General features: G+C 47.5%; 2 protein-coding genes and 1 long non-coding RNA gene across 10 annotated transcripts in view; 1 reads left to right on the top strand and 2 right to left on the bottom strand.

The window, feature by feature from the left end:
* The window catches only part of GAS2L3 (growth arrest specific 2 like 3), a 28,958-nt gene extending 28,310 nt beyond the window's left edge, over window positions 1-648 (bottom strand). For 3 of the 6 annotated variants that reach the window (XM_090042835.1, XM_090042832.1, XM_090042828.1), the window contains exon 1: window positions 18-599. The gene's annotated coding sequence lies outside the window, so the exon portion shown is untranslated. The other 3 variants (XM_090042834.1, XM_090042829.1, XM_090042830.1) reach the window with 3 other exon arrangements.
* Window positions 649-4,185: 3,537 nt separating this feature from the next.
* The window catches only part of LOC149866045 (uncharacterized), a 96,537-nt gene continuing 87,986 nt past the window's right edge, over window positions 4,186-12,736 (top strand). Inside the window, exon 1 of the long non-coding RNA XR_016441824.1 lies at window positions 4,186-4,346. This is a non-coding gene — a long non-coding RNA (uncharacterized LOC149866045). The remainder of the gene's footprint in view (window positions 4,347-12,736) is intronic.
* The window catches only part of NR1H4 (nuclear receptor subfamily 1 group H member 4), a 76,843-nt gene continuing 70,501 nt past the window's right edge, over window positions 6,395-12,736 (bottom strand). For all 3 annotated transcript variants that reach the window (XM_090042837.1, XM_090042836.1, XM_090042838.1), the window contains 2 exons: window positions 10,590-10,703; window positions 6,395-6,990 (listed from right to left, as the gene is read on the bottom strand). In XM_090042837.1, coding sequence (XP_089898963.1) covers window positions 6,752-6,990; window positions 10,590-10,703 — 353 coding nt within the window. In that variant the 3' untranslated portion in view covers window positions 6,395-6,751. The remainder of the gene's footprint in view (window positions 6,991-10,589; window positions 10,704-12,736) is intronic.

Raw genomic sequence — 12,736 nt, forward strand, 5'->3', positions numbered from 1 at the left:
GTAGGTGTGCCATTTACCGCAATACGAGCAACCCGGGCAAGGCCCAGTTAATAGCCTCCCTTCCCTTTTTCTTTGCCCAGCTTGCAAGTGCTTCATGTTAATATGATCAAAACAGGCAGGCGGCCCACAAGTGCATCTCGGCTCATCCCTGGGAGCCCCCGTCAAATGGCACTTCCAGCTTGTTTTCAGCAGCCAGGAGGAGCAAAGAAGTTTTCTACGGAGGGCAAGGGCTGTGGATCAACCCCAACATGCTTCAAGGCTCCTGGAAGGGAATCAAACACGCGGAGGAGGAGGATACCGAGTCCCGGGTTGCATCAGTGCCTTCCCAGCCTGATTTCTCTATGCTCTGTGGGGGCCCTAAGGACTCCTGGAGATCACGCGTGTTCCCACGGGCTGGCAAGACGCGTCTCGGGAGTGCTGACAGGACCTGTCCCAAGCCCCCACCGCTGGGCGGGCTGCCTGCAGCGCTCCAGGGAGCCCCGTGCAGCACCAGCCGGGCGGGGTGCCCGCGGGCTTGCCCCTCACCGCGGCCCCGCGCAGGCGAAAGCACCGCTCCCAACGGACTGCCCCGCGGGGCGGCCGTCCGCCCGGGCCGGGGTACTCACGCGCAGCGGCCGCAGCCTCGGACTCCCCGGGGCAACGAGCGCCCCACGCCCAGCCCCGCCCCGCCCCGCGCCTCGCCATTGGCCACCTCCCGCCCGCTGCGTTCGAAAGGCCCAATGAGCGGGGCAGGCGGGGCCGGCTGCCGCCCACTCGCCGGCCCTGATTGCAGCGGCTGGGCAGCGCCAGGTGCGCCCGCGAAGCGCCGCCGCCGCTCGGGCACAGCGCGCTGGCGGGGCTGCCCGGGAATGAGCGACTTCTCCGGGGGGCTGCGGGGAGCCAGCCGGGAGAGCAGTGACCGGGCATGCCTTCGAGTCGGTATTCGCGGGTGAACCTGATGGATGCAGTTGTCCCGGGGGGGTGAGAAAGCGGCAGCCCTGTGTGCATTGGCCTGCCTGACCTAAAGGCATTCGTGTCGTGACATCGCGTGATGAAACCTCGCGGCATAGGTTGCAGCAGAGCTGGCACCCCCAGCCCTTGGGGGACTCCGGCGCGGCGCTGCTCTAAGGGCGCAGGCACACACGGGTCTTTGGGCAGAGGCGATCTCTTTACGGGACCGACTAAATAGCTGGAAGACTTGTTCTTTGCAATCTGAGGGATCCCTGGCCTGCATAGATGAGCCCCTTTCGGCCCTGCCTTCCTGTGCCTTGGGTATAAAAGATACCACCTCTCCCAGGAGTTTTGATTCCTTCTGCCTGTAGACCAGGGGGTCTCCAGCTCTGCGACACCGCGAGCCTCGGCAGCACTGAGGGGGGCCTGCGTGGCATGCCGCGCACGGCAGCAGAAGCGCCGATGGCACGCAGGTTTGTGACCCCCTTTGACGTTGCTCGTGGCCTGCCCCAGTTTGAGAGCCCCTGCTCTAGACCAGCATGGCTACAACCTGGATACTTGAGTATTCCTTGCTCCAATCCTTTGAAAGTCCAGCCAATGCCTCTGCCTCCACGACAATCCCCATTGCCTCCTTGGTGTTCCCACCTGCAGGGTGCCCCCACTGCCCCCTGCACAGCCGCCTCCCCCTGCCCAGGCCACAGCTTTCAAGGCTTCCTCATTCAGCAGTGACCCTTGAAAAGCCCTAAGGCAGCATGAAGTAAGTCCAGTAGATGGGAGAGGCACAGGAGATCCTGACTGGGGGGGTTATTCTGCATCCTCCCAGTTACTAAACTCCTGAGTCGCTAGCTGCTGCATACAGGGGTCTCACTGCAGAGTTGTGGTCACCTTGAGGGCCTCTACACGAGATGCTAACTGCACAGTAGCCTAGCACTGCTGCGCAGTAGCAGGCAGGGCAAAAATCATGGTAATACACCGCTGCACAGTAGTATTAGGCTACTGTGCAGTTAGCATCACTAAAAAGCCATGTGCTGGCGCTACTGCACAATAGCGCCAGTTACTGTGCATTGATTTACTTGGTTATACAAGTACTAAAAGATTCACAGCAACTACAGCACATTCATGAACGTGTAGATGCACACCCTGGAATGGAAGTACCTGGGCAGCTGGTCCCCACTGTGGGATGGGAAAGGTATTTCTGGATGTGATGCTCCCTCTAGGCACTGAAAGGCAGGTGAGGATCTTGCCCTATATTCTACCTTCTCTGCCCCCTAATCTTAGTTTGCATCTTTGTTACAACTGAACAGAAAAGAGAACTAAAGAGTACTTGGCATATGAGTGCAGTGGAGGCAATGTTTTTGGCAGGTGTGCCACAAAATAACCCAGCACCAGCCTCAAGTGCCAATCTAACCTTCTTCCTCTACCCAATCTGCTGCTCCGCTTTCTGCTTCCTTCCCTATCTGCTGCTGTTCCCTGCCCACCCCCAATCTGTCATGTGACATACACAAGGTTGCCCATGTCACTTGTGCCATGTGTGCTGCAGGCTGGCCACCCCTATATGAGTAGTCACCACTACTAGATAATTTCTAACCCCATATGGAACCAAGATTTAATGGAGTTGATCATAGTCATCCACCACGATTGTAACTGAGCAAAGAGCAGAACACCGCTTTTTTGTATTCCCAGGTTTATGCTGTAACCCCAGGACTGTGCTACTTGAAAACAATCGTAGCCAATTAGTGGGTGCCTCCAAGGGGATGGGGGTGACACAAGACTCTTGTCCACTAGTGGCACACCTAGTACATACAAAAGAACAGTAGCTTTAATGTTCTTAACCAGTGGCACCCACCTTTTTCACTCTGTGGGCTGGATTGGCAGTGCCAGCTCCTTCAGGCTGGATCCAGCCAGTGGGCCTGATCCAGCTTGGGGGTTGTGAAGCTGAACCCTGATCCATTCTCCCAGGATGGAGAAGCAGCCTGGGTCTAGATCCAGATGCGCAGAGGGCAGGGGGAGAAGGAGGTGCAGTGGCCATGATCCACATGCATGGGAGGGGGTGAGGGATGGGGAGAACGTCAGCTGGATCTGGATGCTTAGCAGGCGGCCTGGCCCTGATCATGCTGCATGGGCAACAGCCCAGTTAGGGCAGGATCCAGATGTGCAAAGTTTCTACAGCTCCCTGCTGCCAAATTTCCGGACCCATGGAGATCCCTGCAGACTGGATGTCATAGATTTCATAGACATTAGGGTTGGAGGGGACCTCAGAAGATCATAGAGTCCAGCACACATACACACACTGCCCCCCCGGGCCAGGAAGTCAGCTAGGGTCAAAGGATCCCAGCAAGATGTCGTGGCTCCACAGGCCAAATTTGGACCCCAGGCCATAGGTTGAACACCCCTGGAACCATAACAGCACAAATTGTCCATAAAAGTGAGGCCTATTCCCTACAGCAAGTACAAATGACCTTGTCATTTCTTCTTCAAGCAGGATACCATATACACAGTAATTAGGGGAAATACCTGTCCACTCAGCTATTTATATTGAAGGGGACTTACTCCCTTACCTTCTGATTAACTGTAGTAAAGAGCAATCACAGGCTGTTTCTACATAAAGGTACCTTTACTCTGCCTAAGTACTTTTTCCCTAGGGTAAAAGTGCTACACTATAGACAGGACACCGATGTTTCCAGTATTACCACTGCTCAGTAGCAAATGTAGATTATACAATAGGATATGCCCAGTAACGCTACCACTCAAGAAGCAATGCTCCTGTGAAAAAGTGGGAGATTTTAAGAATAACCACAGGCTCCTATCCTGCAAAGAAGTATGTTCATCATATGCATAAATCTCCTGGATTGGTGTTTCAGAGTATATGAAGCAATATTTGCTGTTAGGGACATAGGATCTAAAAGAAATAACTAAAAATCACTTCTAAAATGAGTGATGGGAAAGGATGGGCAGAAGACAGAAGATAATTATGTTTCTATTGTTACGCAAAGCACTAGTGATAAAAGAATTTTGAGAGTTATAAATGATCTGCTCCAATAAAAGATCAACTCTTATCCAGTTTGACAATGTTTTTGTGCCACACTAGTTATTTTACATGTAGAAATAGGTCTGGTTCTTGCAGTAAAACCAGACTTTCCTGTTTCTAGTCTGTTCCATACTGGAAAGGAATGCACATAATTATAACATGGATTGTAGACTTGTTCTCTTGAAAACCCAGGACATTAGATCTAATAATGTTTACTTAGGAAACAATATTAAAGCCTCAATCCTGCAATAGGAGTAACACAAGCAAAACCCTGTCCCTGCACAAAACATCCAAATGGTGCTCCACAAAGGTACAGGCATTGGTCCATACACATCTCATGTAACATCAAGGTCTACACTTCAAAGTGATACCACCAATTTTATACTTGGTAAGTTAAAGTTATTTAAAATTAATTTCTGATGCTTCACCTTCCCTGAGCTTCGCTTTGGTAATACTCACGGCTTTCTAACTGAGTGTTCCTATTTTCTCTTCCATTTGGCATGAAGAAGACCTGCTAAAATAAGAAGGGAATGTTTTTAACAGTCTAAACAGGGAAAAAAAACAATGAAACTAAGCATATAGGAAGTACACCAAATGCACAAAATATGCCAATTATGCCAATTGGAAAACAAAAAAAAATGCATTTTTTTAATACAGTAAAATCTCTGTTATCTGGAGTGAGTGGGGAATGCCGGGTGCCGGTTATGTAAAAATTCTGGTTATCTGAGGCATATCAAGCGGAGTGGGGAGGAGGGGTGGCAGTGGCTGCGCATGGAGCTGGAGGGACAGGGGCAGCGCAGAGTGGTGGTGGCAGCAGCTGCTGCCGCGTGCCAGTTAGTAAAGCATACCGGCTTGTAGAATGCCGGATAACCAATTTTATGGTATAACTCTTTACAATGTAAATGTGATGTTTGTTGTAATATTGGAAGGTAAACATTCAGAGAGGACGATAATTGTTTTAACTGCCAGACTCATAGTTTCCATATAAAATTATTGCTGTATTTCCTCTGTCATTGTCAAGATTCATAGGTAACAGCTCTCTTATAGGGTCCAGACACTTTTACTGGTATAAGTGATCAGAAACCGTCTATACCTATAAGAGAGCAGAAGTTTGGCGCACAGAGTGCATCTACATCAGGGGTCGGCAAAATGTGGCCCGCGGACCAGATGCGGCTCGCCAAGCCATTCTGTCTGGCCCATGGGGCCCCTAAAAAATTTAGAAAAGTATTATTTATCTGCCCCTGGCTGTTTGTCACAGTGCTCGATGGCTTGCCAAAGCTCAGTGAGCAGCCCTCTGCCCGAAAAAATTGCCTGCCTCTGATCTACGTGTTCATTAAAACACTTTTGCATTAACGCTACTGGGCACCTACGCACAAGTGCAGAGCAGAATTAAAGCATGTCAGAGCAGACTCGATTAATTGAGTCTGCTGGAGCATGGCAATTGCCATGCTACAGTAGCCTCCTGCCTCTCATTTATCAGCATCCCCACATTTAAATATGGCAGAGGGGGTGCTTGATCTAAAGCTCAATAAACAAGCTTTAGTTCAAGAGGCCACACCACCATTTTTAAGCGTGGGGATGCTGACACATGAGACGTGGAAGCTCTTGGAGCCGAGCTAATTAAAGCACTATCCCAGCACCTCTGGAGCACATGTAAAAGTGCCCTCTAATGTGAGGTACAAACTAAATGCTCTTTAGACTTCCCTAATGTTCAGCAGCAAAAGCGCACTTTTCTTAGTGACAATGCACAGTACCTAATTTTACTGCGCATTAGCTTATTAGCACAGTTATTGCTGTGATGTTCTAATGCGCAGTAAAATAGGCTACTGAGCATTAAAGCACTCATGTAGATGTGCCCACAGACTGGTTTAAAAATGACAGAACCCGGTCTAAGATTTGCTCCCTCTCCAAAGGGCAAATGTGTGTTCTCTTCACTAACAGTCTAACCTATGCTGCTTACAGAAAACCACATAATTTATATCAATTCCATCTTGGGCTTTTTGAATGTCAGTTCCTAGCCATACTTGTTTTTATGACATGCTAATGAGATGATACTAGTAGCTAATGGAGTCGGTAATGCACCCAAATGTAAACTAAGATTTTTTTAAGACACCACTGTTGAGATAGTACCAGTAGGTAACGTAAGTCTGTAATGCAACATAATGTATAGGAAGGTAAACTTGTGATACCATTCCACAAAGAACACACTATCTATTTTTTACTTATAAATATTGATAATGCAAACAAAACAAGAAGCTCCATATTTATTACACGCAAAAAGTAATGGTATAGACTGTTTTGAGGCTTCTTACCTTTAGCAGAACAGCATGGCTTTTTACTATTTAAGAGCTTGTGCATGTTCAAAGAAAGGAGACAGTTGTAGCATCCATCATTTTCATTATTTATTATAGTTAATATTTGAAAAATATCCTTTAACAAAGGTGAAGTATAAGAGCATTGCAAAGAACAAATATAAAACCTGCATTGTCCCACTTTAAAAAAGGAGTTAAAAATACAATCAGTTTAATTTCAGAAGGAGTTAATATGACACCTACGTGATGCTGAAACATTCTTTCCGATCTGTATATAAATACAGGAAAATATACTTTACATTAACATATGAAAGACTGATAGTTACATAATATTCAGTACATAATGAACAAAATTTCTTTGGTGTGTTTCTGTAAAAACTTCAGTAAAGAAATTTTAAAGAAATAACTAATGAATATTGCAGTGAAAATGAATACAATTTGGTCCTTTAAAAAGTTGTTAATCCCAAAATAAAAACATTCATCACTGAACGTCCCAGATTTCACAGAGAAGGGGTGTGAATTTATGATCATTCACTCTCCATGACATCAGCATCTCAGCATGATGATGGTTAAATGTCCGTAGTTCTGTAAGGCGACCCAAAAGACACGCAAAATGTTGAGGGTTATCTGGATGGTGAAGTTTGCAAAGTTTCTGTAGAACATCAAGCAGTGGTTCTTGAAGCCTTTCCACAGACTCTCTTTCCTTTATATATTGTCGATCTGGTTTTGTTTTTAAAATAATAAGGAAAGAAATAGTTAGCCAGCATGAATTTTGATATATTGCAAATATTTCTTTTAATTACTTATGAGGAAAAGACGGACTACACACAACACTATAGAATTGCAAAGATATTCACTGTATACAACAATATTCAAACCTACCACAGAGAATTTTGCAAAACAACAAGAAAATAAAGTGCCTCAGTGTTGTAATGATTTTTTTTTTTGTATAAACTCCTTATTTCAACCAATTATAGTTTCATAGTTTCTAGGGTCGGAAGGGACCTGAGTAGATCATCTAGTCCGACCCCCTGCCATGGCAGGAAATAATACTGGGGTCAAACGACCCCAGCAAAGTGTTCATCTAACCTCTTCTTAAAAACCCCCAGGGTAGGAGCCTGCACCACTTCTCTTGGAAGCTGGTTCCAGATCCTAGCTGCCCTGACCGTGAAGTAGCGCCTTCTGATATCTAGCCTAAACCTGCCCTCTGCCAGCTTGTGACCGTTATTCCTGGTCACTCCTGGCAGTGCTCGGGGGAACAGGGACTTCCCCAATGCCTGCTGATCCCCCCTGACTAGTTTATAACAGGCCACTAGATCCCCCCTCAGCCTTCTCTTTTGGAGGCTGAACAGGTTCAGGTCCCGCAGCCTGTCCTCATAGGGCCTGCCCTTGCCCCCTGATCATGCGAGTGGCCTTCCTCTGGACCCTCTCCATGTTGTCCACATCCCTCTTGAAGTGCGGTGCCCAGAACTGGATGCAGTACTCCAACTGCGGCCTGACCAGTGCCGCATAGAGGGGGAGGATCACCTCCTTGGACCTGCTCGAGAAGCATCTGTGGATGCATGACAAGGTACGGTTGGCCTTCCTGACTGCCTCGCCACACTGCCGGCTCATGTTCATCTTGGAGTCAGTGATGACTCCAAGATCCTTTTCCGCCTCTGTACTGACAAGAAGGGAATTCTCCAACCTGTAGGTATGGTGCCAGTTGTTCCTCCCCAGGTGCATCACTTTGCACCTGTCGGTGTTGAATCCCATCCTATTCACATCCGCCCACCCTTGTAACCTGTCTAGGTCTGATTGTAGCCTGTTGCTTCCTTCTAGCGTGCCCACATCCCCCCACATCTTAGTGTCATCAGCAAATTTGAACAGGGTGCTTTTTACCCCCTCGTCCAAATCACTGATGAAGAAGAAGTTGAACAGTGCGGGCCCGAGGACCGAGCCCTGGGGGACCCCACTGCCCACGTCCCTCCAGGTTGAGAAGGACCCATCCACTACCACCCTCTGGGTGCGGCCCTCCAGCCAGTTGGCGACCCAATTAACTGTGTGGGTGTCGACACCACAGTCCCCCAGTTTCTTAATGAGAACGGGGTGAGAGACAGTGCCAAAAGCCTTCCGGAAGTCCAGGAAGACTATGTCCACTGCTACCCCTGCATCTAATGATCTGGTGATCTGATCGTAAAAGGCCACCAGGTTGGTCTGACAGGACCTGCCACTGATGAACCCGTGTTGGTTGCCCCTAAGCATGCAGTCCCCTGCTGGCCCCTCATGGATGTGTGCCAGCATAATTTTCTCAAACAGCTTGCCTAGGATCGAGGTAAGACTAACTGGCCTATAGGTTCCTGGGTCCTCCCTCCTGCCTTTTTTGAAGATGGGAACCACGTTGGCCCTCTTCCAGTCCTCCGGCACCACACCAGAGCACCACGAGTGCTCGTAAAGCCATACCAGGGGTCCTGCAATGACCTCGGCCAATTCCTTTAGAACTCTAGGGTGGAGATTGTCCGGGGCGGCTGACTTGAATACGTCCAACCCCTCCAGAAGCTCCCTAACTAAATCCTCGCTAACCTGTGGCCCAGGTGTGCCTCCCCCGGGGCCCCAAGGGGGCCCAGCAGGGAGGTGGCTGTTCTGGTCCCTACTTAGGAAGACAGAGGCAAAGAAATCATTAAACATGTTAGCTTTGTTGTCTGCTGTGACGACCAAATTTCCCATGGCATCCTGCAAGGGCCCCACGTTACCCGGGACCTTCTTTTTGCCCCCTATGTATTTAAAAAAGGACTTCTTATTGTCCTTAATCTGAGAAGCTAGTCCTAATTCCATCTCTGCCCCCTACATCCCCAAGCGAGTGCAGAATAGTCATCCCTGGTGATGACCCCTTCTTTCCATTGGGTGTACGCCTCCTTTTTAGGAAGGAGACATTCCTGGATGTTTTTGGTGAGCCATGGAGTGCCAATAACTTTAGCACACAAAAAAAATTGGAAAAATTTTTTCCATGCCAGCAGCTGGTGCCTTCGGCTTGTCAGGGTGATCAGGTGAGAGATTTGTTGGATATTTTGGTTACAAGAAAACACACACAAATAAATAATCAAGAAATAGTATTTCTCAGCTTTTTCTTGTTTAAAATGAAATTGACTGAAACATAGAGGGCCTGCACAAAGGCACAAGTAAAACTACTCAAAATTTTCCATCAAATATTTTTAATGTAAAATCGGGTTTATGACTAAACACACTTCTTTGTGAAAAGTATCTGCTGTTTGTAGAAATTTTTAACTTTCAAAATTTTCCAAATCCTATTAGGAAAAGCTATCACCATATTTCCTGGGAGCTGAAATTCAGATGCCCCTGTTCCCCTCTAGGAGCCGGCCAATAGCATAAATGGAAGCGGGGCAGCAGCTTGGGCACCCCTTTTGTTGGGGAAGCCCCAAAACAGCTATTGCTGCTGCAATAGCTGATCACACTGCAGCAACTGACATGGCAGGAACCAGGCACGGAGCTGCACTACTACACCTCTGGGTCTGGTTCTACAGCAGGACCACCATCCACTGCAATATCTCACCACCAGAATCAGGGATGTGTCTAAAACAGGTTGGCAACATTTTTGAGCAGAGTGCCAAAAACACCTGCAGCCTCAACTTATAAGATATCAGCGTGCCAGGGGCAAAAGGCAGGGGAGCTACGAGGGGTCCAATCCTTGTTGTGACAGCAGAGCTCCAGTCCCTTCCCCACCATCCATCCCACGGTGCGTGTGCCAAGCAAAATGCCTTCGTGTACCATACTCTGGCACCTGTGCTGGGGATTGCCTACCCCAGTCTAAAACATGTAGAGAAGCCAGGGAGTTTGGCTAACAAAGGCAAATAAGGAAATACATGGGGCATCACAACTTCAAGTACATATCAAAACTTGTCAAGGGCTGCCTGCCACCTTTCCTCTTGCTGCTGTTGTCCACAGTTTTTCTAGCACGTGCTTCTGATATGCCAGCTGGTGTTTGTTCCATAAGTCTTAACCCCTTCATTATTGATTCTTTATTCAACTATACTTGAGGGAGAAGTTTCCTTTTGAAGTTCTGACGTTCCACTCACACAGTGGAATGCTGCAACATACTTGTTACTCATATTAATAACAAGAAGAATTCTCCGTATTTGGAGGAGAAAAGCCCTCTCTGATGACAACTGAGATGTTCATTTTTATTCAGCTGCTATAGGTATGTGATACTGATGACTCCCTATATGTACAGCACCAGTGATTTACACATCTGCCATTTGTCTGGTGCTTTATTCACTCTTCTCAAATTACTGTCAAATATTTACTTTAGAACTATAAATTACCTGGTGACAGAATAACTATTGCTGTGAGTAGAGCATACTCCTCTTGTGTCATCTTCAGCTCTCCAACACTTTTATAAAAATTAAACATGGGGGTTATGTATTCATCAGCGATACCTGTTAAAAAAATCGGTGATAAAATTAAAGATTTTTTCACATGTAAAACTAGTCTTACTAATGCCCCAGTGGCCTAAGCAATTGACAGTATTTGTGGCTTTTTTTATATTATGTGTGTCGGAACAAAAACTGGCTACATGCATAAAGGAGTTCTGCAGTGCAGTCTCATTTATTTACATAAAATATCCACAAAGTCCTGTTGGTTTCTACTGTGCATTCAGGGAAATAAGAAGAGCTCACAGTTTTCAAGCCTACCGTTCTAGAAGTCCTTTCCCCAAAGGAACTCTGTCCCTCTGTTCTTTCTCATATGATTGCGCCTCATTGGTGGCTGGCACTCCTCTGGCACCGCTTGCCAAAGAATCCTCTAGTGCAGGGGTAGGCAACGTTTTTTGGCCGGAGTGCCAAAAAAACCACAATGTCTATTTTGGAAGGTGCCGGAGTGCTGACATGCCAGAGCCCAGAGTAGCTGTTTGCAGCCTCCCGGCTGCAGCCGGCCCATGGAGCCCAGTCTGCTTGCAGCAGGGCTTGCAGCCTCCCAGCCACCTGCTGGAAGCAGCTTGGGCTCTGTGGCTAGCAGCAACTGCTTAGAGCCCGGGCTGGCGGTGGTATTATGCCAAGCAAAACGACTTTGCGTGCCATGCTTGGCACACGTGCTGGGGGTTGCTGACTCCTACTCTAGCGTCCTACGTTTGCAGTCAGTCCCAGGGCAGTAGCTTCTGTCGCCTGTAGCTACCTTCCTTTATAAAAGGACGTAACTGCTCCTTCCATTGAGCCTGCAAGGTGAGTGCTCAGCAAGTCTAATGACTTTAAACAAGTCTAAGATGTCATTAGGATTCAAAGGCTTGCTTGATGGCAGCCATTACATACTCCTTATTGGCATAACATGTCACATTGTAAACTACCATCTAACCGAACTATGAATAATCCAAGTACATCTGGGCTGAAAGCCTATGAATATTTCAATCTTATTTGGCAGTCAGGGTCTATTAGTTGGCATTCTTTATGTTCTTTCTCTTTTGTTTGTTATCCAACTACTATGTTCCTTTTAGATAAAATTCATAGGCTCTGATATTACTCTTAGGGCCTGAGCGAAGGGCACTATGCTAAGTTATATTTGCTCCTCTTCACCATTTGTACTTATGAGCAATAGTACATCTAACCTCATGGCATTGTCTAGCACTCGAGTAATTATTTGGGTAGAACCAAACAGATGCAGACTATAGTTCTGGTAAGTAAAAAAGGGTGGAAAGCGATCTTCCCACATCCTTTATGTACTTACAATTGGCAGTTCATTCATTTAAGAATCTGGAGCTCTCCCAGCCAGAAATCCCATAGTTAAATTCTGACCCTTCTTTTATAGAAGAAACTAGCAAATTGCCCATCAAAAATGATATGGGGGCGGAGGGCGGGAACTTGCTAATCCTAACCCAAAACCCCACCCACACTGCCACCACCTCTCAGAAGAAGGGGGGAAGGGGGTGGGGGAAGCTTGCCTTGCCATCCCCTCCTTCCCCCTCTGCCCCCCCTCCGACAACACCCCATGCTGCCACCGCCTCCAAGGAGTAGGGCCGGAGGGGTGGCAAGCCCAATGGCCTTGTTCCCCCACCCCACCCCGTCCCCCCCGTCCCCTCCATCATGGCCACACACCTCATGTCCGTAACACTCTTGGAGCACTGTGATTGGTTGTTTCAGTAACCAATCGGAGTGCTCCAAGAGCATTACAGACAGACGGACTAAGCCCTATATTATATTAAAATGATGTGTGTACCTGGGTCTACATATTATGGGCTTGATCCTCTCAAGTGTCTTAACAGCACTCTGACAGCAAAAGCAGATGTAAATTACATGTGCATCTACTGCATCATGTGCATCTGCTGCTAAAAAGTTGTGCTGATTTTTATAGGGCAGCAGGGTACATTTCTACTTTCTTATTAAAGTAGAACAGTTGCTAGATTGCGCAATATAGCTGCTTCAAACTACTGGATGTCAGGTTTCTATGATAAGGTCCAGACCAGTGCTTCTGTAGCAGCAAC

The sequence above is a fragment of the Crocodylus siamensis genome, chromosome 4, assembly GCF_052110815.1.
Source record: "Crocodylus siamensis isolate JL-2025a chromosome 4, ASM5211081v1, whole genome shotgun sequence".
NCBI lineage: Eukaryota > Metazoa > Chordata > Crocodylia > Crocodylidae > Crocodylus > Crocodylus siamensis.